Source organism: Cucurbita pepo, chromosome LG19, assembly GCF_002806865.2.
Source record: "Cucurbita pepo subsp. pepo cultivar mu-cu-16 chromosome LG19, ASM280686v2, whole genome shotgun sequence".
Lineage (NCBI taxonomy): Eukaryota > Viridiplantae > Streptophyta > Magnoliopsida > Cucurbitales > Cucurbitaceae > Cucurbita > Cucurbita pepo.
This window is the reverse complement of record NC_036656.1, coordinates 4348337-4370410: the sequence shown is the minus strand read 5'-3', so window position 1 is coordinate 4370410 and position 22074 is coordinate 4348337. Positions and strand designations below refer to the sequence as shown.

General features: G+C 35.2%; 3 protein-coding genes across 7 annotated transcripts; 2 read left to right on the top strand and 1 right to left on the bottom strand.

Moving 5' to 3' along the window:
* Positions 1–565: 565 nt before the first annotated feature.
* On the bottom strand, positions 566–3010 carry LOC111781930 (gibberellin 20 oxidase 1-D-like). Its single transcript, XM_023662667.1, has 3 exons — positions 2459–3010; positions 2054–2375; positions 566–1086 (listed from the first exon to the last, which is right to left on the bottom strand). The coding sequence occupies exons 1-3, from the start codon at positions 2986–2988 to the stop codon at positions 814–816; spliced, it is 1125 nt and encodes a 374-aa protein (XP_023518435.1). The 5' UTR covers positions 2989–3010; the 3' UTR covers positions 566–813.
* Positions 3011–7035: 4025 nt separating this feature from the next.
* LOC111781931 (50S ribosomal protein L21, mitochondrial-like) lies at positions 7036–10638 on the top strand. Of its 4 annotated transcripts, none has more exons than XM_023662671.1 (7): positions 7036–7192; positions 7524–7639; positions 7843–8372; positions 8465–8545; positions 9353–9454; positions 10106–10180; positions 10277–10638. In XM_023662671.1, the coding sequence occupies exons 3-7, from the start codon at positions 7920–7922 to the stop codon at positions 10388–10390; spliced, it is 825 nt and encodes a 274-aa protein (XP_023518439.1). In that variant the 5' UTR covers positions 7036–7192; positions 7524–7639; positions 7843–7919; the 3' UTR covers positions 10391–10638. The 4 variants fall into 4 exon arrangements, with proteins under 4 accessions (XP_023518439.1, XP_023518438.1, XP_023518437.1 ...); XM_023662670.1 differs by having other exon boundaries at positions 7524–7670; XM_023662669.1 differs by lacking the exon at positions 7524–7639.
* Positions 10639–11968: 1330 nt separating this feature from the next.
* Positions 11969–20337, top strand: LOC111781545 (V-type proton ATPase subunit H-like). Of its 2 annotated transcripts, none has more exons than XM_023662203.1 (12): positions 11969–12076; positions 12360–12430; positions 14115–14240; positions 14391–14493; positions 14934–15006; positions 15415–15480; positions 15611–15728; positions 17876–18037; positions 18240–18365; positions 18610–18735; positions 19585–19764; positions 19879–20337. In XM_023662203.1, the coding sequence occupies exons 2-12, from the start codon at positions 12395–12397 to the stop codon at positions 20125–20127; spliced, it is 1365 nt and encodes a 454-aa protein (XP_023517971.1). In that variant the 5' UTR covers positions 11969–12076; positions 12360–12394; the 3' UTR covers positions 20128–20337. The 2 variants fall into 2 exon arrangements, with proteins under 2 accessions (XP_023517971.1, XP_023517972.1); XM_023662204.1 differs by having other exon boundaries at positions 12062–12127.
* The last annotated feature ends 1737 nt before the right edge of the window (positions 20338–22074 follow it).

Below are 22074 nucleotides of genomic sequence, written 5' to 3'. Positions count from 1 at the left end.
TTTGAAATATTGTAATAATTATAAAAGTATTTTTTTTAAAAAAAAATAGATATTGATGAAACTTTTTAGTTAAAAAAAAATTATTATCATATATATATATATATATATATATATATATATAAAATATCTAGTATATTTAATTATTCTTCGAGTTATATTATTTAAAATTAGTCATTTCCTACCTTAAATTTAACTCGAGGATATAGTCTTTATAATTTAAATTACCTAAACACGTGCTCAAACAATATACTAACACTTATTCCAACAACAAAAGCAACATTACTACAATATCATAAAACATAACTCTTTTATCATGTTTTAGTCCAACTACAGGTGAGATGATAAATTTAAACTTCTAACCTCTGGATCGAATTTACCCTAATTTAACGGATCGAATCGAGATATTTACCACTCTCTTAGTTTCATTAACACTAATGGGTAGCGTACAAAATGAACAAACAAAACAAGCACCCACTTGGAAGAGTTAAAAAAGTAAAAAAAAAGGCATTATTACCACAAGAAGAAATGGAATAAGAGAGAAAGGCAGGGCATAAAACAGCCAAAATTGCAGCAGCATCATTACTAGCATTTAGGTAAGACCCTCCAAAAGCAATATACAAACAAACACAAGGACAAAGCATTGGGCAGAGACAATAAAAAGGAGAATATCAATAAGAACAATATTTTCTCGACACGATAATCCGAAACGATATAACAGTGACAAGAATAAAAGAATAGTGTTCGAGTACGTCATTTCTAGGTAATTTTGTTATATTGCAATTTTTAAAAGAATAGAAATAGCAAGGACGGTTGTTAAAAGGAACGGGTATGGGAGGGTCGAAGCCAATGAACAAAGCTTTGGAGTGTAGCAACATCAGCTCTATAATGGTTTTGTGTAAAGTCCAAAAGATCTGACCATGTAAAATCAGGGTACTTTCTTGGCCCTTCTCTGCCCACCAAATCTTGTGGGGGTCTCACCACTTTATCATCTTTTGGGCACACGAAGAACGCCAGTGACCTCCTTTCTCTCTTCCTGTTCACCACTGCCCTATGCAGGCAGCTCTTGTACGCCCCGTTCGATAGTGCCTGCATCATCGTTCAACTAGTTATCACATATAAAAACCTCTATTTAACCATCCATCTTGAACAGGATAGAGAATTTCGGTTTATTTCGAAAATGAGAGAGAAAATAGGGAGAGATTTAGATAACTTCTCAAAGTTGGGAAATGAAATAAGAGACGGGACAGGGACAGGCTTTCTCGTCCCTATCTTGCCCTGTGGATACCTCTAAAATTGAGGCTTTAGGAAGACCCATCTGGAACAGGGTAGAGAATTTTCGTTTACACACGAAGAGATTTCTACCCGTCAGCTAAATAGACAACTTCTCAAAGTTGGAAAATGAAATAAGAGACTAGGATGGGACGGCGACAGACTTTCCCCATCCCTATCTTGCTCCGTGGACACCTCTAAAATTGAGGCTTTAGGAAAACCCATCTTGAACAGGGTAGAGAATTTTCGTTTACACACGAAGAAATTTCTACTTGTCAGCTAAATAGATAACTTCTCAAAGTTGGAAAATGAAATAAGAGACTAGGATGGGACGGCGACAGACCTTCCCATCCCTATCCTGCCCTGTGGACACCTCTAAAATTGAGGCTTTAGGAAGACCCATCTTGAACAGGGTAGAGAATTTTCGTTTACACAGGAAGAGATTTCTCCCCGTCAACTCAATGGAGAATTTCTAAAAGTTGGAAAATGAAATACGAGACGGGGACAGGGAAGACTTTTCCATCTCTATCCTGCCCGGTAGACATCTCTAAAGACATGTATCACGTGAATAAAAAGTAACAGGGTCATAGACATATTTAAAGACATAAATCTTTAACAAAATAACAGTAAGTTCTGTAGAGATTAAAAAATGAAACAGAAGTTGAAAGAACAAGAACAAGAACAAAGAAGACTTCTCCGTTCCGACCCAGCTCAGTAACCATTTCCAAAGACATATATCTTCAATCAACGATAATAAACGAAGAGAATAGCAACGAGTGAGTACCATGAAGGTGTCACCAATATTAATAACCAAAGCATCCGGTCGTGGCTTGACAGAAAGCCATCTATTATTAGCAAAAACCTGAAGGCCACCAACTTGGTCTTGGTGCAGAATTGTTAGAGACGTCGGGTCACAGTGCGGCCCAGTCCCTAGCGTCAGCCCTGCATTCTCACACGGTGGGTAATAATTACACCTCATTATTGACCTCCCATCTTCAAAAAACTCCCTATAATGCCGTCTTTCAACTCCCAAACTTATAGCCAAAAGCTCCATTATCATTAGCCCAATTCTTTTCATCTCCTCGCAGTACCTCTGGTACACCCATCTTCACAAACAAACACGAGTTATTATTAATTTCTTTGAGCACAGCTCGGTCATTACATTACAAAAAGAAAACAGAGGACTCACCCTGTTTTCTCGAATTCGCGACCCAATAAGGACTTGAAATAATGAAGAACATCAGGCCATTCAGAATCATCGCTACAATACTCAAAAGAAAACGTCTCTTTCCATGGCAATTTAGAGGAGAATCGCTCTGCATGGGCCCCTGAATATCCAGACACCCTTCCAGGCTTCTTTCGGACACTAATTTTCTTGACTAAAGGCATATTGAAAATGGTCTCCACATGCTCGTATGCGGCGTTTATTAGATCTGGGTCCATGCCATGGTTCGTCACTTGGAAGAACCCATGGTTCCTACACGCTTGACGGATTAGAGCGGCGGCTTCCGCTGTCGCCGCCGCGTCCCCTCGCCGGAACCCGGATAAATCGATTAATGGCTCTTGAAGCTCTTCTGGGTCGTCGGCATTTGTGGCTAAGTCGGCGTGTGGCCAGAGGAATTCCGTTGGGAGATTGGTGGTGGTGGTGGTGGCGGCGGCGGTGGCGGCGTTGTGAAGCATGTTGGTCAGAATTGCGGTGGTTGCTGCGGCGGAATCCATTACTTGGTTTGTTGGGTTAGAGGAATTTGAAGGGGTTGGATTCGTTTAAATAAATGGGCCTAAAATATCTACGTGTCTCGATCATAATATTATTTATATTCGTTTTTTTAACGTAGCTACCAAGACATAATGTCACGTTTAATCCTCAAGCTCATCACATTGGTACAGTTGCACGTCCACTCATTCAAGAAAAAAGAGTTCCAACCACCTACCCGAGTAAAAATTATCGTAAAGAGATTATTAACGATGTTGGATGATGGAAGTCCCACATCAACTAATTTAGGAAATGATCATAGATTTATATGTGAGAAATACTACCTCCATTGACATGAGGCTTTTTAAGAAGTCGAGAGCAAAACCATGAGAGCTTATACTCAAAGTAAACAATATCATACCAGTGTTGAGAGTCGTGTTCGTTTAACATGGTATCAGAGTCATGCCCTAAACTTAGTCGTGCCAATAGATTGGTGGTCGGGTCGAGTCTCGATTAAGGGAAGGTGTTGGATGAGGTCTTTTGGCAAAGCCATGAGAGCTTATGCTCAAAGTGGACAATATCATACCATTGTGGAGAGTCGTGTTCGTCTAACAAGCGACACTACACACGTTCAGAGATGCATATCTTGTTGAATCTTTTTTTTTTTCGCGAGAATCGAATCTCATCAACCCGAAACCCTAAAGAGGTGGGAAAGAAAACGAGAGTTCTCACGACTTTTTCAAATATGGGTATATTTTCATAAACCTTGGCAATGTTGCTGATCAATACCATAACGGGTACTATCTTACCCACTGCAGTCCCCTCCGAATAGTCTGTTACTCACTCTAATACTTATCTTAGCTGCCAAAACAAATTGCTTTGCTCGAGTAAATATCTATATGAGCATGTTCGAAACCATGTAATATTTTTTTAACATGTGTGCGTTTTTTAGTTTTTTCATCTTAATATAAAGTTTTTAATACACATCAAAAGATTGGACTAAGTGATAAGTCAGCTCAACCAACTAGTTGATTGTTTTAATTTATTTGTCCACAACATGATGTGTGTCACATTCAAAAGACAAATTTATAATTGCAATTTGCAAGCTGCATCCTATTTTTGGAAAATTTTCATTAATCATATGCTCCAAATCTAATTATTATATTTTTATTACTATTACCCTATTTTTATGAATAATAATAATTGGAATAAAAAGAAAACATTTTATTATACCATTCACTTAAAAAAAATTCAAAATTAAATCTCGAATTTATTGTTTAAGAGATTTTTTTTTTATTTTAAAATTAAATTAAGAATTCAAAATTTTATTTTAGAGAAATAATAACTTTAATTTCAATTTTGATATATTGTTTTGAAATTTAAATTAATAATATATGAGATCTTTTTTTTAAAAAAAATTGTGACATTTGTATTTTTTTTTTGTTTAATTTATTATAGATATTTAATATTTCAAAATTCACAAAATATTTATTTGAAAATTGAATTTTTGTTGTCGTTTGATGCTTGAAATACTCACGTGAATAATTTATTAATATAAACTTTTGATTTCATATAATTTAGATGTTAGACTTTGTTACCATGTCGGGAATTATTTAATATTTACTAATTTCAATAAATAAAAAAATAAAACTCACTTATTTCAATAATATAATTTTTTAAATGTCTTATTAAATCCATTACTATTCCAAAAATGGCCTTTTAATTTACTTTTATTTAACTAAAATTTAAAAAAATCCAAACTATCATGCCATATTTTTTACGTTTATTTTCGTATATCAACAAAATTTGGATTTATTCAAATTTTTATATCAATTATTTTTCTCGATTTTTATCAAATAATTTCAATTTTATATATATTGAAATTTATGTTTCATATTTAAAAAAATAAAAAGAGAATAGGAGGCCACCACTAATATACATGGCAATGGAGGAGAAACTTGTGTTATCAGGGAGTACACNGCAGAGTGATCGACAGAAGGCGACAAAAGAAAATTAGTCCAGTTGTCGTTTGCCAGCAACGATACAAATTGCCCAACGGAGGGGTTGTCTGCGGGCAGGGAGGGTGAGACAAGGAAGCAGACCAAAGAGCTTCACGTGGGTTTTATTCCCATGCGCTGCGCCCACAACCATTTCTGTCCCCACCAAACGGTCCTGTAGCACGTGCTTCTCACGTGAGTTCCATATGCCTTAGTTCTGTGGGCCCACCCCCTCTTTTTTTCCTTTTTTCTTTTTCTTTTTTTCTTTTTTATTTTTTTCAATAAATTTTAATTGGCCTGCCTCCAAATTTGGAAATTTCGGGATTCGTATTATTAATATTATTTATTTATTTATTTATTTATTTATTTATTTATTTGGTAGATGCTGATTCTAGTAGTCTACACCAATAACATTTTGAGTCTAGAATGGTCTTAGATTCCACAAAGAATTTCATTTTTGGTTCTTCATGTGAAAGATTCTACCTTTATCCTATTTTATTCCAACAAACAATTTAATTTAAATTAGTAACAAATAGCGGATATTATCCGATTTGACTCGTCATATACTGTCGTTAACTTCACAGTTCTAAAACACGTAGGGAGAGATTTTGTAACAGCCCAAGCCCACCGGCAATAGATATTGTCATCTCTAGACAATCCATCAAAGTTTTGAAGGTTTACACACCCTTGTAAACAATGATTTATTCTCCACCCCCATCAACATGGGATCTCACAATGTCTTCACTAACACACTGCCCTTTGTCTGACTCTGATACTATTTATAAAAATTAAAAAAATTAGGGCGTTACAGGTTTCCATGTTCTTATAAGGAACGTTTCTTTGTCATCTCAAATCGACTGGGATCTCACAGTCCACCCCCTTAGGATTGAGCGTCTTCGCCGACACACCACTCTAGTCCCACTTTGATATAATTTATAACGATTCAAGCCCACTGATTCAAGCCCACTGCTAACAAATATTGTCTGTTTTATAATTTTTATTTTTATTTTGAATAGACTGAAATAAAATAGCAAGTATTTAAAAAAAAAAAAATTAATAATTTGGGTAATGATGTGGAGGGGAGGACGAAGACAAGAGCATTAAATAATTTGCGTAATGGATCTTCCCAGGTGCTATGTCCACGTGAAGCTAAGTCGTCAGCCTAGGAAAAGTTTGGTGTGACAATTACACATCTGCCCCCACTTAGATTTATTGACTAATTTAGAACCCAATAATTAATTTTTATTTATTTATTTATTTATTTATTGAGATGGTAAATACAATACAAGTGCCTTTCAATAATTTAATACCCTTGGGTTGGGGTGGGGTTTTGTGGAACATAAGAAAGGGAACATTATTTCAACCCAACATTTAATAATATATCAATAAATTGTTTCTTTGTCTTCACTTTATATAATATAATATATATATATATATATTTTTTTTTTTTCGATCGAGCTATGTTCAAATTGACATAAATAATAGTCTATTTAAATGTAAGATTAATTTTAATATAATTAATTTTTTATTTTTTTAATTTGGACTAATAATTCAAAAAATATATATTTATTATGGTATAAGGCATGGAGATTTGATATCCATGAACCCATTATGGGCTTAAACGTTGGGCTTTTAAACTGGGCTCAAAGCCTCTATTTGGGCTTTCTAATTGGGCTTAAAGCCTCTATCGTGATTAATGGATAGCCCATGGATCCAGACGTTCAATATAAAGTTTAAATTTTAAATTTTATATCTAATATGTTTTAATTTTCAATTTAGTATATAATAAATTTAAGTCGTATTTAAAATTTATAAATTTATTCGACGTAAAATTAAAATTTATGATTGAAAGAACTTTTTTAGCACGATGGTAACAATTTATCAACATTTTTTTATCATTAAAAATTTATTAGGCGTCAATTAAAAATTGTTAAATTATTTTTTTTTTTCAGTTTTATATTTAATAAATTAATGAATTTTAAATGTTTAATAAATTCATAAAATTAAAAAAAAAAAAAAAAAAAAAAAAAAAAAAAAAAAAAAAAAAAANAAAGGTAAGAAGTAAATTAATAATTTTAAGAATTTTAGAAAGTAAGACCGTCGTTGAATCCAAAAACCCTCACTCACAGGTCCCAAAACCCTCACCTCCAGCTATCGTCTCCACCACCGACGGCGATCATGTTGCACCTGTGGGCTTCCTCCTCCGTCCTGCAAGAGCCGTCGACTCTCCTCTGTAAGTTTCTTGAATTTTGAAAAAATCTCTATCTCTCACTGTCTTACATTGAAAATGATCATTTGGTTCTGGAAAATTATGTGTGAATCTTGTTCCTCGTTTTTTGCTGTGGTTTTGAGATTGGAGGTGGGTTAGATCAGATTTCTCTTTGCTCTAATCTGAGTTTTGTTGATTCGAATTGATCCTCTATCCTTGTTGCGGGTTGTGCGAGTTGACATTCTTCCTTTTCTGTCTCCATGTTTCGAGCTCGCCTTGTATGTATTAAGCCGCCTCACCCTTTGGTAATTAGGGTTTGATTTCATTATTTTTACATGTCCTTGCCGCATTGAAGCATTCTACTCCTTGTTGCCTTGCTGTCGCCGCTCGCCGCACGCTTGAATGATGTTAGTGCAGAGAGGAAGAGCGTTGTTGAGGATTGATGAACTTGACCAATAAACCCGAACCAGAGTGAATTAAACTGCCTCAGTTTCTAACTAATGTTTGGATTGATCCCGCTTATCCATATGATCAAGCCGACGATCATTTTTTATATTATAACAAAAAACTGAATTGAATCTGGATTGCAAAAATTTCTATGTTTTCAATATGGATAAGAGTGCTAGACTTCTAGGAAACGTTGGTTTATTTATGTTTTTATTTTCTGTCTGCAGATTGAGAAGGTTAAGAAGATTGATGCAGCTTGTGTAGAGTAGTGAACTATAAGTCAAAGGCCATAACGACCACCGCCATGGCAAACAGACGGTGTGTACAAGTACTAACTCGTCATGCCTCGGCCATTTTTTCTGGAAAGCCATATATCCACTCGCTGAAAATCACATCTTCCTTCCTCTACCAGAATTACCACCATACACGTGCCTCTACATCAACCTATCTTTTTACTAAAACTGATCCTTTGTGTAAGTGCTGGTCACACTCCCAATATCTCTCATCTGATAGTCGTAATGGCAATGACGATGATGATACTGAAGAAGATGAAGATGAAGATGAAGATGAAGATGAAGAAGCATATGATAGTAGTGAGGATGATGGTATTTCAGGGTTGAGTAGGGGTATGCAGAAGGAGTATACAAAGGAGGAGAAGGAGGCAGAAGCGGCTGATATTGGATATAAAGTAGTTGGGCCACTTGATCGATCTGATGGCGTTTTCAAGGGGTATGAGCCTGTTTTTGCTGTTGTTCAGGTACAAACTTGTGGCATGGCTTCATGAGTTTTTTGAATTAATGGTTGGATACTTATCATTTATAGACTCTTTTCTTTTGGCTGTTTCTGTAGATTGGCTCACACCAATTCAAGGTTAGCAATGGAGACAGTATTTTTACTGAAAGATTAAAATTCTGCGATGTGAATGATAAGGTTCGTAACTCCTATTCCATTTTCCATTGTGGATGTTTCAGTTATCGTTATTTTTTTTTCTTTTTTTTTTTTCAAAACTTACATCCTAGCCTTCGTCCATGTTCTACATGGTCTCCCGCTTGAATGAGCCCTCCATGTTTTGACACTGCCTCTTTAAATGGCGTTGAACTCGGAAGCAATTTTTGGGACCTAGAATTGAAATGTTGTTTGATTTAAGACTGTACTCATATTTTTTATATTCTGCTATTGTTTCCAGATTGTAATTAGCTAAGCTAAAGTTTGTGGTACTTCTATGATGTCTTGATGGTTACAAAGATTCGACCTAAACATTAATTTGATAGGCTGTAGAGCAGTTTTTGGGTGAATTAGTATGGAAGAGCCCTTTTTTGGGGCAGTGTGTGAAAGTTTAGAAAGGCTTCTAAAAGGCAACTGTTTTACATACATGAAAAGTTGCACTTGTTGTCATAGACGAGGCTAAATTAAGTAGTCATGTACTTTGTTTCATGAGAAGTATCGCTTCAAGCAAATTAAAGAACGAGGAAAATATGAAATTTATCTTTTGGTAGCTTTTATTTAAGTTATTGTTACTCACTTGTGAGCACAAGAGGATCTTTTCTGCAATTTCTATCGCCCCATTTTCCTTGTCGGACTTGAATGCGCTTTTGTAGATTTTCTCATGTTTGTTGTTATATCTTGCCCAGTTTAGGATTCTGATTATGTGTTGAATTTTTGAACCTTTTCTGTACTTCATCTTGAGCAGGCTTTAATGAATTTTTTTTTTTTAATAAATGGATATATCTTTCACAGTTGATATTGAATAGGGTCCTCATGCTTGGCTCAAGTAGCCAAACAATTGTAGGCAGGCCAACAATCCCAAGTGCAGTTGTTCAAGCAGTTGTTGAGGAACATGTAAGAGTGACGGCGAAACTATTTGCTTTTTGTTGTTAATGCATTATATTATAAACAATTTTGCTGTTGTGTTCTTTCTGATGTGCATTGTTCTCTAGTGATTCTCGTGGACCATTGCAATGCATTTTTTAAGGACTAGTTCTCTAGTTCTTTATGCGCTTTATAAAATATACTTCTAGTCTTAGCCGCATTTGGGAACTTATACATTAAATGGATTTAGACAACGCAATTGTTAAAATAGGAAGATCCAATTTGTTAGTCAAAGGGAAAGATTTACATTCTAGTTTTATTATATCCATCAGGTTAGAAGAAAATAATAAAATCTGGAGACTTTACAATGTTCAGAAGAATTCAAAAGGCATTTTCTTCGAGCAATTATTGCTTAAAAAATTTGTGAATGACAGAGGGCTTTGGTATATGAATTAGCCGAGTTGGCAATAAGTGTAATATGTTGCAGTACTTTATTTTCTATGATCATATCATATTAACTGTGGTGCTCTGTGACTCTGGTTGGTCTGCTGAGTGTAAATTTTTCTTTCCTGGCTCTCTTTTTTTGTTTCAAATTCCCAACGACATATATCTTGAAAGTTCAATTCTCAAATTTGTGTTCCAATTCGTAAGATCTGAATGCTTTTTCCTCCTTTTCTGAAGGCATTAGATGCAAAAGTAATCATCTTCAAGAAAAAAAGGAGGAAGAATTACCGCCGAACCAAAGGACACCGCCAGGTATATCCTATTCCTATCCAGACTTTCCAGAAAGAAGTAAAAAGTTTATTATCCAAGTTTTCTGATGATCCTTTCTGGCAACATTTTATATCTTAGGAATTAACAAAGTTGAGGATCATCGATATCCAAGGTATTGACAAACCAGAAAACATTGGAAAGGCTTCAAAAACAGCTGATAAGAAGCAAGAAAAAGTTGCAGTAGCTGCTTAGAAGAAGGTTCCATGATTCTAACTAACTGGAACTGCTAAGTGGGTGTAGCTTTTTTGATGTCATATGATATGCTATACTTGATTCTAATTCTTTGATAGTGCGACTTAGGCATGTTTTGTAGGAATGCCATTTCACTATGATTCCCATCCTTTTTGTTCCTTGACCTTTTCTATTTAAATAATTTAAATTTGATCATGAAAATTGTTGTCATCATACATTTGTCAATAAGTTGAAATTGCATTAAATAAGATTATTCCATAATTATGTATGAGTTTGTTGTACTGAGATTTGGTATGTTCATAATTTTTTAGACCTTTCCTGGATCATACATTCAATGCGTATGTTTGCTTTTATTTTCTGAATCTGCACAAGGATCTGGAACCTGAATAATTTCTTTTGTAATTTCATGGATTGAATAATTTACTAGTTTCATTGTATCTGGGCTTCCCCTCCCAAAACCAGATTATTTGTGTGGGTGAAGGTCTATGTATACATAGTGAACTGTTGACGTTTAGTGCCTTTTTTTTGTAGAGTTATGTTGTAATTGCCATAATTGACGTTTAAGATGGTAATTAGTGTTTTATCTACCGCTTAATTCAAATTGATTGGTTGAAGTTGTGGTATGAAATCCTTGGAAATTTTGATCTAACAATCATGGTGAAGAACAAGATTTTTAGATCTAAAATATCCAAAAATTCCAAAACGATAAGTAGTTAATCTATTTGATGATCAAGGCCAAGAGTAAAGAAAATTGTTTTGAAACCTCCTTAATCACTTTACAAGATAGTTTGATTAGAGCTACTTGGATGACTGGCTTGTCATCTACTTTAAAGTCTTTATGGTAGGATCAAGACACGTTCAAAATTATTGTGTTGAGTTTAGTTCCGTGAAAGTGAACGACCCACCCTTGTGAACAAATTACATATTTTATATGCTTCTTTTTATCTTTTAGCAGGAATTCTATTCTCTTACTTTGCCATCAAAAGATGCCACACTGCGTCTAAACAACACTACCCCTAAAGTTTCTGAAGTATCATGCTAATATGAATTATTTATTTATTTTATTTTATACATTATTCAATTGATTGTTTACAACATTAGGGCTATGTGAATAAAATTATAAAAAAAAAAAAGAAGCATTTTCAAACATTTATAATAATTACGTAGTTTCTTAACTAATTGATTAAGACGTGTATGAATTCTATTATTCTATATATTCTATATTCTATTAAACTAAAATAACATATAACATCTGCAATTGCATAATAGAATTTTATATACACGGTAGTTTTATATATACCTTCGTATTGTGTAGACTTAATTCAATGCAATACGAACAATCTTATTTAGACAAATAAATATAAAGTTTTTAAATAAAATTTTAATGTTTTTTATTAAAAAAATAAAATATTTCTAAAAATAATTTTGAAATTTTTGAAAATGGATGAGAAATATAGATAGAAAATGGGCGGTTTGAGATTTATACATATATACATATACATATATATTTGAAAACCCATACATATACATACATACATATATACATACATATATATTATATATCATTTTTAGCTGGACGGGTCTGTCTTTCACTCCCGTGCTTCAAGAAAAAAGGAAGTTAAAAAAGGGGGAAAAAGAAAAAAAACGAACTGGACAAGCTAATTCGAGTCACCCTCTTCGCAAATTGTAAGCTTTTTATTTCGCGGCTATGTTTTTTCCTTACTGAATTGGGATAAGGTTTTTTTCTTTCTTTCTTTTAACCCATTCGATGGAAAGTTATCAGTATTTTCTATCTACCCTTAATTTTGGAGAGATTTTTTGGTTGAAGCAATTTCGATTTTATATCTTCGGAGTCGCTGGGAGTTGGAGATTTTGATGTGTTTTGAAACAATACCTGAAGTTTTCCTCTCATTTGTCGAGCAAATTTGAGTTCATTTTTTGGGATTTGATCTGATTGCTTGATCTGCAGCGTTGCCGGAAGTGTAATTGGAAGCGGAAGTTGCGATGGCAATTGACCAGGCTGAGCTTAGCACTGAGCAGGTTGGTGATCGGATCTCCATATTGTTTTCTTTTTTGCCTTCTTAGATTTGATTCTGAAGTGGGTTTAGATGGTAATTAGTAGTACTCTAAATGATGCGATTTCTTCGATGGGGGACGCGAGTTTAACTACGTCCATGGTGATTGAATGTTATGTGTTTGAGCAGTTTGGTCAATGATCCAACAATTTGTTATTACTCATTAGTAATGGCAAATTTCTTCTAGGATCTAAGATTGCTGTTCATCTGAACATATTAATTGCATTCATTAGAAAATTGAACTCGATCAAGAAATTGAAATGAGGGAAAACGAGCTGTTTGTTCTGAGAGTTTCCTTTGTTTAATATTTTCAAGTCTGAATTCTACTAGTCACTTCAGTTGGGTGATCCAATACATGATCTGGAGCGGGTATTAGGATAAAGTTACATAAAGAATCTAGGGATTTTCTCCTGTGAATCATCATTATGATTGTTCTTTTGATAAACACCGGTTTCATTGTCAAAAAGAAAGAAATACTAGAAAAAACCACAAAATTTCCTGGCAAAAAGCGCGGTTGTTTCCATACATTCCTGTTCTTGAATACTCTGAGGCCTCTGATGTTCCAGCTTATATTTGTCATAGAGGTCATGAGGAGCCCTTAGAGAAGCCTTTCTAAATAGGATTTTTCTTGTAACTGATACTTGATGCTAATTTTTCTAGTTTTCTCATTTGACGCCCCTTTTTGTTTGCTGTCTTTTTGGATCTGGAGATAGGGAAACGAAACAAAACTGTTTCATCAAGATGGTTTTCTTTTTAAGGTGATTCTTGGGGTCGGGGTCGGGATTCAAAAAAGGTTTTGCTAGTAGTGGGAAGATCTTAAAAGTCCTTCTAGGCTGTCCTTTGAGTAGCGATTTGAGCAGTGATTCTAGCAGCAGCAAAAAAAAAAAAAAAAAAAAAAAAAAAAANTTTTGTCTGATACTTCTAGGTGTTGATTACTAGTCATCTGCTATGAACACGCTCGACTCGAAGGTAGTATGTCATTCCATTCTACAAACAGCGTTTCTAAGTTTTCTTCTGAAATGTTTCTGTCAGCTTGATTGATTTAATGCCACATCTGCTTCTCTGATGGACATCGAATAGTGTTATTCACATTGATTGTGAAAGTTTTGTCTCTTATAACACGATTATGAAATGGCCTTGTGATGTTACAATTATTGGATCTATCCCCTTTTGGTTGGACAACGACTCTTCCGAGGGATCCCACCACCATCCTCTCTTACACTTTGGTGGGCTATCCTCTCATGAAGGAAAAGAAAGTCGTATGGATGTTTCGTTTCCTTGACTCTATTGTTTTTTTTGTAACTCCCTTGGATTAGGGATCTCCCTTTTGTAATTTCATTCAATTAATGAAATTATTTCTTATTAGAAAAAAATACTATTATTGGATGATTCAAACTCCCTTGATCTTTAACAACCTTTGAACCCATTGGCTTCATCTTCTCCAATTTTATGTTGGAAATTTGAGGCGCAAGTCTTTTTTTCGGTTTTGAATGATTGTATAATTATTATTGTTCTAGAAGAATAGAAGTTCTTTCCGAATATGATTTATGACGTCGAATTATCATAGTAATTGGATTTTATCATTTCACCTCAGATGATTTTGTTCAACAACTACATCATTAACATTTTTTTTTTCCTAATTGTGAAAGGTTCTCACAAGGGACATTCCATGGGAGACATACATGACTACTAAACTTATCAATGGAACAAGCCTTCAGCTGTTAAGGCGTTACGATAACAGACCAGAGAGTTACAGGGCACAGTTGTTGGATGATGTAATTTTCCCTCATACATGCCTGATCTATTTTCATAACATGATTCATCAAGTTATCATTACGTTTTTTGTGATTGAAATTTTGTTTGGCAAATTAGGAATGATTTTCTTTACATTATCTCGTAATACTAAGTGCCGTTGGATTTTGCAGGATGGTCCAGCTTATGTTCGTGTATTTGTTAGCATTTTACGAGATATATTTAAGGAAGAAACAGTGGAATATGTTTTAGCATTAATCGATGAGATGCTTACAGGTAACTCGATGATTTTTATATCAACAGTACTTTATGATTATGTTTCGGATAATCATCAGAAGTTGTTTAAATGATTCAAAATTATACTTTCTATTAAATCATCAAATTCATAACAAAATTAGTACCAAGAAATCTTCTAAAGCTGTTTTGAATAAAATATAAATATGTATCCATGGCTTGGCCACTACATTTACAAAATGTTCATTTAGAAGGGAATATTGGAAGAGATGTCAAATATTTAGGCTTTCCAATTACGAAATAAAATTTAGAAAGTGTGCTATAGGACTAAGATTGTGATCTCTATCAATCAGATCAAATTTGATATTGCTTTAATATTTAATGGTAACATGAAACTTTGTTATATATTTTGATAAATCAGATCAAATTCGATACTGTTTTAATATTTAATGATTATCTGATATATGGTAAATACTTTGCAGCAAACCCAAAAAGAGCAAGATTGTTCCATGATGATTCTCTTTCTAGTGAAGATACTTATGAACCTTTCCTAAGGTATGTATGAGGTTCAAGCATGGCTTTATGCACAATATTTTACGTTAACCGTACATTTCATTGGCACGAACGTTGGACTCGGTAATTTCGACAGATCATTTGTTTTGTGTTTTTTTTTGCTGTGTTATTACATTCTTTGCTTACAAGTTACATTGTTTCTCGACCAAGTTTCGTTTCATTCTTCCACTGTATAGCGTAACATAACTTCATGGCCCCAAATGGTTGAACCTCAACCAAGCTTTATAACCTACATGTATAACATAATTTACATCCAGTTACGCAAAATTTTTGTACACTTTTTTCCGAATCTTTATAACCTTCCCCAGAAGAAAAGTCTCCGATTTCTGCTTTCATTTTTTGGTTTTGGGAGTTTCGCTTCACATAATTTATATTTCTTGTGTATTTCAGATTGCTTTGGAAGGGCAATTGGTTCATACAGGAGAAGAGCTGTAATATACTTGCTCTGATAGTGAGGTACACTTTTGGAAATATTTTCCACCATATATTATTTAGGAAACTGTTGTGTGTGCAGGCGGGTATATGCGTGTATGTATGATTTATATAAACCTTATGGCATGATTTAATTTCTTTCTTATAACATTAGTGCTAGAAAAAAAACACATGATGGCAGTTATGCAAATGGTGATGCCTCGAACTCCAAGAGGAAAATTACTACCATTGATGATGTTTTGGATGGACTGGTGAAATGGCTTTGTGCACAGGTATGCTGCTTATGTTCAATACCTTTACCATTCCTTCGATGTCGAGAGCCTGTAACATAAGGAAAGACTGAGACTTTCTCTTTTTGATATGAAAAACAATTTTTCTTTTCGAACTGATCGCTTGTCACGACCCGATATTTTACTATGAGCCGTGATTCAAAAGATAATGTGTATGCAAAGAAAAAGTTGAGAAGGTGTAAAGGCAAAATCATTTATTCCTAAAACCGAAAGTTTCAATACAAAGATTCAACAAATGAAAGTTCCAAAAAACAAAAATGTGAAAAATCTAAATGAAAAAAAAAAAAAAAAAAAAAAAAAANAAAAAAAAAAAAAAAAAAAAAACTAGACTGATGCCCTGGGACATGCATTCCTCCGTGACAATTCGCCCCTCTGATCACGCTCTACCTCGACCCAACGCCTCATGTACCTGAAAAAAAAAAAAAGAGATAGCAGGAATGAGTATAAAATTATACCCAATAGGCCACCTACTTGTAGGCTCTCATCGCATCCTAAGCTTAACTGTCAACACGAGTTTCTCATTGGCTCTAGGACGTCTAGTTCTAATCTTAGCCCCTTAGGGGTTTCCCCTTTGGACTTCTATTGTTCTCCGTCCTCTCATTTGGTACCTAGGGGTTCCTTATGCTAAGTTGGACTGACCGGTATCTCTCTACGAGGCACTACCTCTACATGGCTAATTGAGACCACATGGTATCTTGCCTAGGGGTGTGCTGAATACCTCCTAAGCCCATAATAGTCCCCCTGGGGGGCGCGACCCAACCCATTCCCATGCAGCTAATAGGCTATACTACGTGGGGACATATTTTTCATGCGAAACGGCTAGGAGCAGTAAGAACTGATCAGGACCTCTAGTCCTCCCACGAAACTATAGACACCGTTCAGACAACTAGCAGCCTATGAACATCCCTAAGGCACTACGTTTACCGTAGTGATCTGCTAAATTCCTAGGGGAGGGGTCGATCTAGGCTCAGTGGCTAGCCACTCTAATCTTGGATCCCTAGGCTTATTCCTAAAACGTTTCCTAAACATTACATCGTCTCCTAAACATTTCCAAAAAGAAGCAAGCTTCAAGAATCACATACATTATACCGTTTATGCAAAGATAGGAAATTATGCTCATCGGGGTGATAACATCCATCAACACCCGGAACGCAGAGTTCACAATTCTCCCATCCTCCTCTCAGCATGCATAAACAATTACACACAAAGCAGAAGCATAAAACATGTTTAACTTGTCATAGTTCACGTACTTTGCAATTTAAACTAATAACATAGAAAAGTCTAATCAACTAAGGAAACTAATGTAGCATGCATGCATACTAAGGCGATTCCTACAAGTATTTCTTCCTAAGTTCCGTGTGGTGACCATTGTGATGTCCCACATTGGTTGGAGAGGAGAACAAAATACCATTTATAAGGGTATGGAAACCTTCCCCTAGCAGACGCGTTTTAAAGCCTTGAGGGGAAGCCCGAAAGGGAAAGCCTAAAGAGGACAATATCTGCTAGCGGTGGATTTGGGTCATTACATCGCTACTTCAAAATTTTCAAAGAAAACTAAGATCCTATCACCAACAAACAAAAAAACAAACTTTAAAAACCAACCACAAGGCATCCGGATGCAACAAAATCAGAAAATTTCTCAATATATTTGTGAGATCCCACCTCGGTTGGGGAGGAGAACGAAACATTCTTTATAAGGGTGTGGAAATCTCTCCCTAGCAGACGCGTTTTAAAAATCTTGAGGGGAAGCCCGAAAGGGAAAACCCAAAGAAGACAATATCTGCTAGCAGTGGGTTTGGGCCATTACAAATATTTTGATGTATTGCAAGTATGGTCATCTCAACTTATTCTGGAAATGATGTCGGTTGATATTGTTTTGTGGTTTTTACCTTGGAAGATCTCAAAAAAAAATTCCGTGTTAACACTTGTGATTAATTGGTATGAACACGAGATTTAGTCAGCAAAATCCATAAAAGAAATATGTTATGTAAACATAAATATAAACCAACATATTGTACGTGCTTCTTTCGTTTGAACTTCGAAACATAATGAATAAGACCAGCTGCTGGTCATCCACATCCGCTCTAGTTTCATTGATGCTGACATAGTGGTCTTAAAATGTTGTATAGCTGAAGAATCCTTCACATCCCAGTCGTGCTGTACAGACTTCTATCAATTGCCTTGCAACTCTGCTGAAGGAACCAAAAGTCAAATCCTCCTTTGTCCAAGCAGATGGAGTGAAGCTGCTCATCCCTTTGATTTCTCCTGCGTCGACTCAACAATCTATTCAGGTAATCGTCGTCGTTCACTTCTTGACAATGGCACTCATCTTCATATTAGTTGCATGTTTACTTGGGATTTCTTATCATATTTATCATGTAACGCTCGGTTCACATTTTTTAAGCTGTCTCCAGTGTTCAATTACTCCATTTAATTTGAAATCTGCTATTATTAAGCTTTTAACATTGAAACTAATTGTTCTTTTTCTGACAGATTCTATATAAAACATGTTTTTGTGTTTGGCTTTTATCATATTATGAGCCGGCTATTGAATTCTTGGCCACTTCCAGAACCCTTCCAAGACTTATCGATGTCGTCAAGAGTTCCACAAAAGAGAAGGTGAAGCCATCGTTTAGTACATGTGTCAATCTAATTAAGCTACACGTTGCCCTGTTCTTTATATTTTAGTTTTCTATAACTGACTTGTATTCATTCTGCCCTGTACATTCTTTGCAGTGTTACACCCTGCGTTTATACTTTCATATCTTCGAGTAGATTAGCGACGTACACTATGTCGACTAGTTTACCATGTTCAACTTCTAACATCAATGTTTACATAATTTGTTTGTGATATTTCTACTAGGTTGTCCGAGTCGTTATTTTGACCTTAAAGAACTTACTTCACAAGGGGACATTTGGAGCTCAAATGGTGGGTCTCGGACTACCACAAGTTGTTCAAAGTTTGAAATCCCAAGCATGGAGTGATGAGGTACGAAAAGTTGAAGATTTTTCATTTTCTTTATAATAGCCAATGCACCAACACCATTGATTGACATCAAAGAAACCGTCCTTGATCTGTTTGCTTTTTTTATGGTTGATTCAATGTCACCTGTGTTTTATCCAAATCTTTGATGGCTGAAGTATTATTCTTTGAGATCCCACATCGGTTGGGGTGGAGAACGAAACACCCTTTATAAGGGTGTGGAAAACTCTCCCTAGCATACACATTTTAAAAACCTTGAAAGGTAGCCCGAAAGGGAAAGCCCAAAGAGACCAATATCTACTAGCGGTGGGCCTAGGCCATTACAATTTCACCTCTTCTGCTTCCATTTCCCCCTTTCTGTATCAAATATAAGTTAACTTTCGTCTACCCCTTGTACGTTCTTCTGAGCGTGTAATGGATGACATCACTCATTGTTCCTGATATTTCCGGTTCATATTTTCCCGACCGTTAGATCTTGTTTACTAAACGTTTGTTCTATGACCTCAACACTTTTCTAGATAAGACTTCCCTATCATGTCCTCTATTTTGATCTTTCTAAAAAGAGGGTATTGGAGGAACTGAAGATAGGTTTGTGATTGAACTTTACTGGGTTTTTACAGAGAACATTTTACCTTTCCATAGTCTCTTTCATTGTCACGGACCCCGCTTCCCCGCTTCCCCTATTGTAAAATAAAAAATTTGCAAAAATAGCTTCAAAACAGTTTCTTACCGATACACGGTTCACGGTTCACGGTTCATGGTTCACGGTTCACTGCCGATTCTTGCTCAAGCCTCCTCTCTCTATTTTTCCTTCTTTATAGTGTATTTACAAATGTGATTGCGAATATGCAATAGGACCTTTTGGATGCTTTGAATCAACTAGAAGAAGGGCTGAAAGATAACATCAAGAAACTAAGTTCTTTTGACAAGTATAAGCAAGAAGTCCTTCTAGGCCATCTTGACTGGTCTCCTATGCACAAAGATGTAAATTTCTGGCGCGAAAATATCACAAGCTTCGAAGAGAACGACTTCAAGGTTTTTTCCCCAGCTATGCTTATTATGTTGCTATCCTTCATAGATCCATACAATATATGACAGATATCGAGTCACGAAAGCCAAAGTAATACGTAAATTTTGTTTGTGATGCAGCTATTGAGGGTCCTTATCACCATTCTGGATTCGTCGAGTGATCCAAGGGCTCTAGCAGTCGCTTGTTTTGATCTTTCCCAGTTCATTCAGCACCATCCTGCTGGGAGAGTTATAGTGACAGACTTGAAGGCGAAGGAAAGAGTGATGAAACTGATGAATCATGAGAATGCTGAAGTTACCAAATATTCCCTCCTCTGTATTCAAAGGCTGTTCCTAGGTGCCAAGTATGCCAGCTTTCTGCAGGCTTAAGTCGGTTTTCGGGTAAGAGACGCCTATGTAAGTTGTAATAAACCCGCCCCATCCCGGGCGCTGGAGCTTTTTCTAGAGGGGTTATTATGTTTATTAAGTGATTATGTTCTTAATTTTTTGGTGTGATTATTCAATGAGAGATTTTGTTCAGTTCTTGCATTCCCAGATTGTTCATGATCATAATGAATAAAGACGCCACATTTTCATTCATTGTGTTTTTATTCATAGAGTTGGAAGAGACCTCTATGAGATATATGAGCCTCTTAAATATATATATATATATATATATATATATNCGATGTGTATTAAGAATTACGAGTGTGCACGGATTAGGTTGGAAAAATCTTTCAGACCAAACCTATTTCGAACCAACTTGATGGTGACTCGAGTAACCTAAATAGAGTTCATAACCCTCTATTTTCTGTTTGGGTTGGGTTCGATGGTTTTTTTTATAATTATTTTTAAAAAATCATATTTATCCATAATACATGTTATATTAATCATTAAAATTTTATAAAATTTTAATATTAAACACTTACAAGTTACAATGTATCATTGAGTTGACGTAACGTAGAAAATGTCGGTCAACTCGCAAATCGAGCTGAATTCGCATCCGTTAACATCTCCTCGTTCATATATGCTATTTGACTCTCCCTTCAAACACTCTATCTCGAATCTTCGAGAAATGAAAGTAAAAACAAAGAAATTCTCGATAGTTCATATATGCTATTTGACTCTTCCTTCAAACACTCTATCTCGAATCTTCGAGAAATGAAAGAAAAAACAAAGAAATTCTCGATCAAAGCTGATTTATGGTCGAACAAATAAATGAATCAAAATTGAAGGCTAAAATAGTCATATTAGCATTGAATATACATTAAATTATTTTTATATTTTCAACAAAAAAAAAAAAAAAAAAAAAAAAAAAAAAAAAAAAAAAAAAAAAAAAAAAAAANGGGGACAAATTAGAATGTGAAAAGGGGTTTGCTTTTGGAGAAAATTACAACAAACAAACAAACCTAAAAAAGGAATTTGAAGTCAAGAAATGGCAAAAACAAACTTAGCCCTTTCGTCTGCTTTCGTTGAACACCTCCCACCTTCCCAATTTTACCCTTTCCAATATAATTTTATTTTTTTTTATTATTTTTCACCTCAATATTATTATTAAATAATCTCAATGATTCATTAATTAAAAAAATTTGTATTTTTTTATTATTAATTGTCACGTCAATAATATGATCTATTAACATTAAAAATTAATTATAAAAAGAATTTCAATTAAAAGAGAAAATTTGTATTCAAAATCATACGATTTATTATTTTATTTTATTTTTCTTATTCCATTACTCTCCACGTGGCCAATTCCGCACGCCACGTTTCACCATCGCATTGGACGCCGGTCCACGCGCCTTCAGGCCCACTCTATAAATAAGCCCCGCGCTAGACGCTCTTATTACACCAATTCACAAATCACATATCAAAGAGATTCTCCTTCTCTCGACCTAACTTCTCTCTCTTTTCTTCTTCGACTCTCAGTTTCCATGGCGATCTCCGGCACTTCCAAGGTCTTCTACGTGGTTGCCTTCGCCATTGTGGCGGTCTTCTCGGCCGTCGCTTCCGCTCAGGAATCTCCAGTGCCGACTCCCGCTCCCGCTCCGGCGCTCGACCGAGGAGCGGCGGCTCTGCCTGCCGCCGCCTCCATGGCTCTTCTCTTTGCTTCCTTCTTCCTCTCGCTTCCTGCGCTTTTCAAGCTCTGAAGTAAATCGATTGCAGATCGTTCATTCTATTACGATACTATGATTTTATATTTAGATGTATTGGCGTTGGTTAGACTGATGATTGTTGATATTCGTACTAAATTTATTTGATCGGAAAATAAACGGAGATCTCTGGAATCTCCTTAGGTTGATTTGTTCATTGTTGTTCGTTAGTCTGTATTAGTATAAT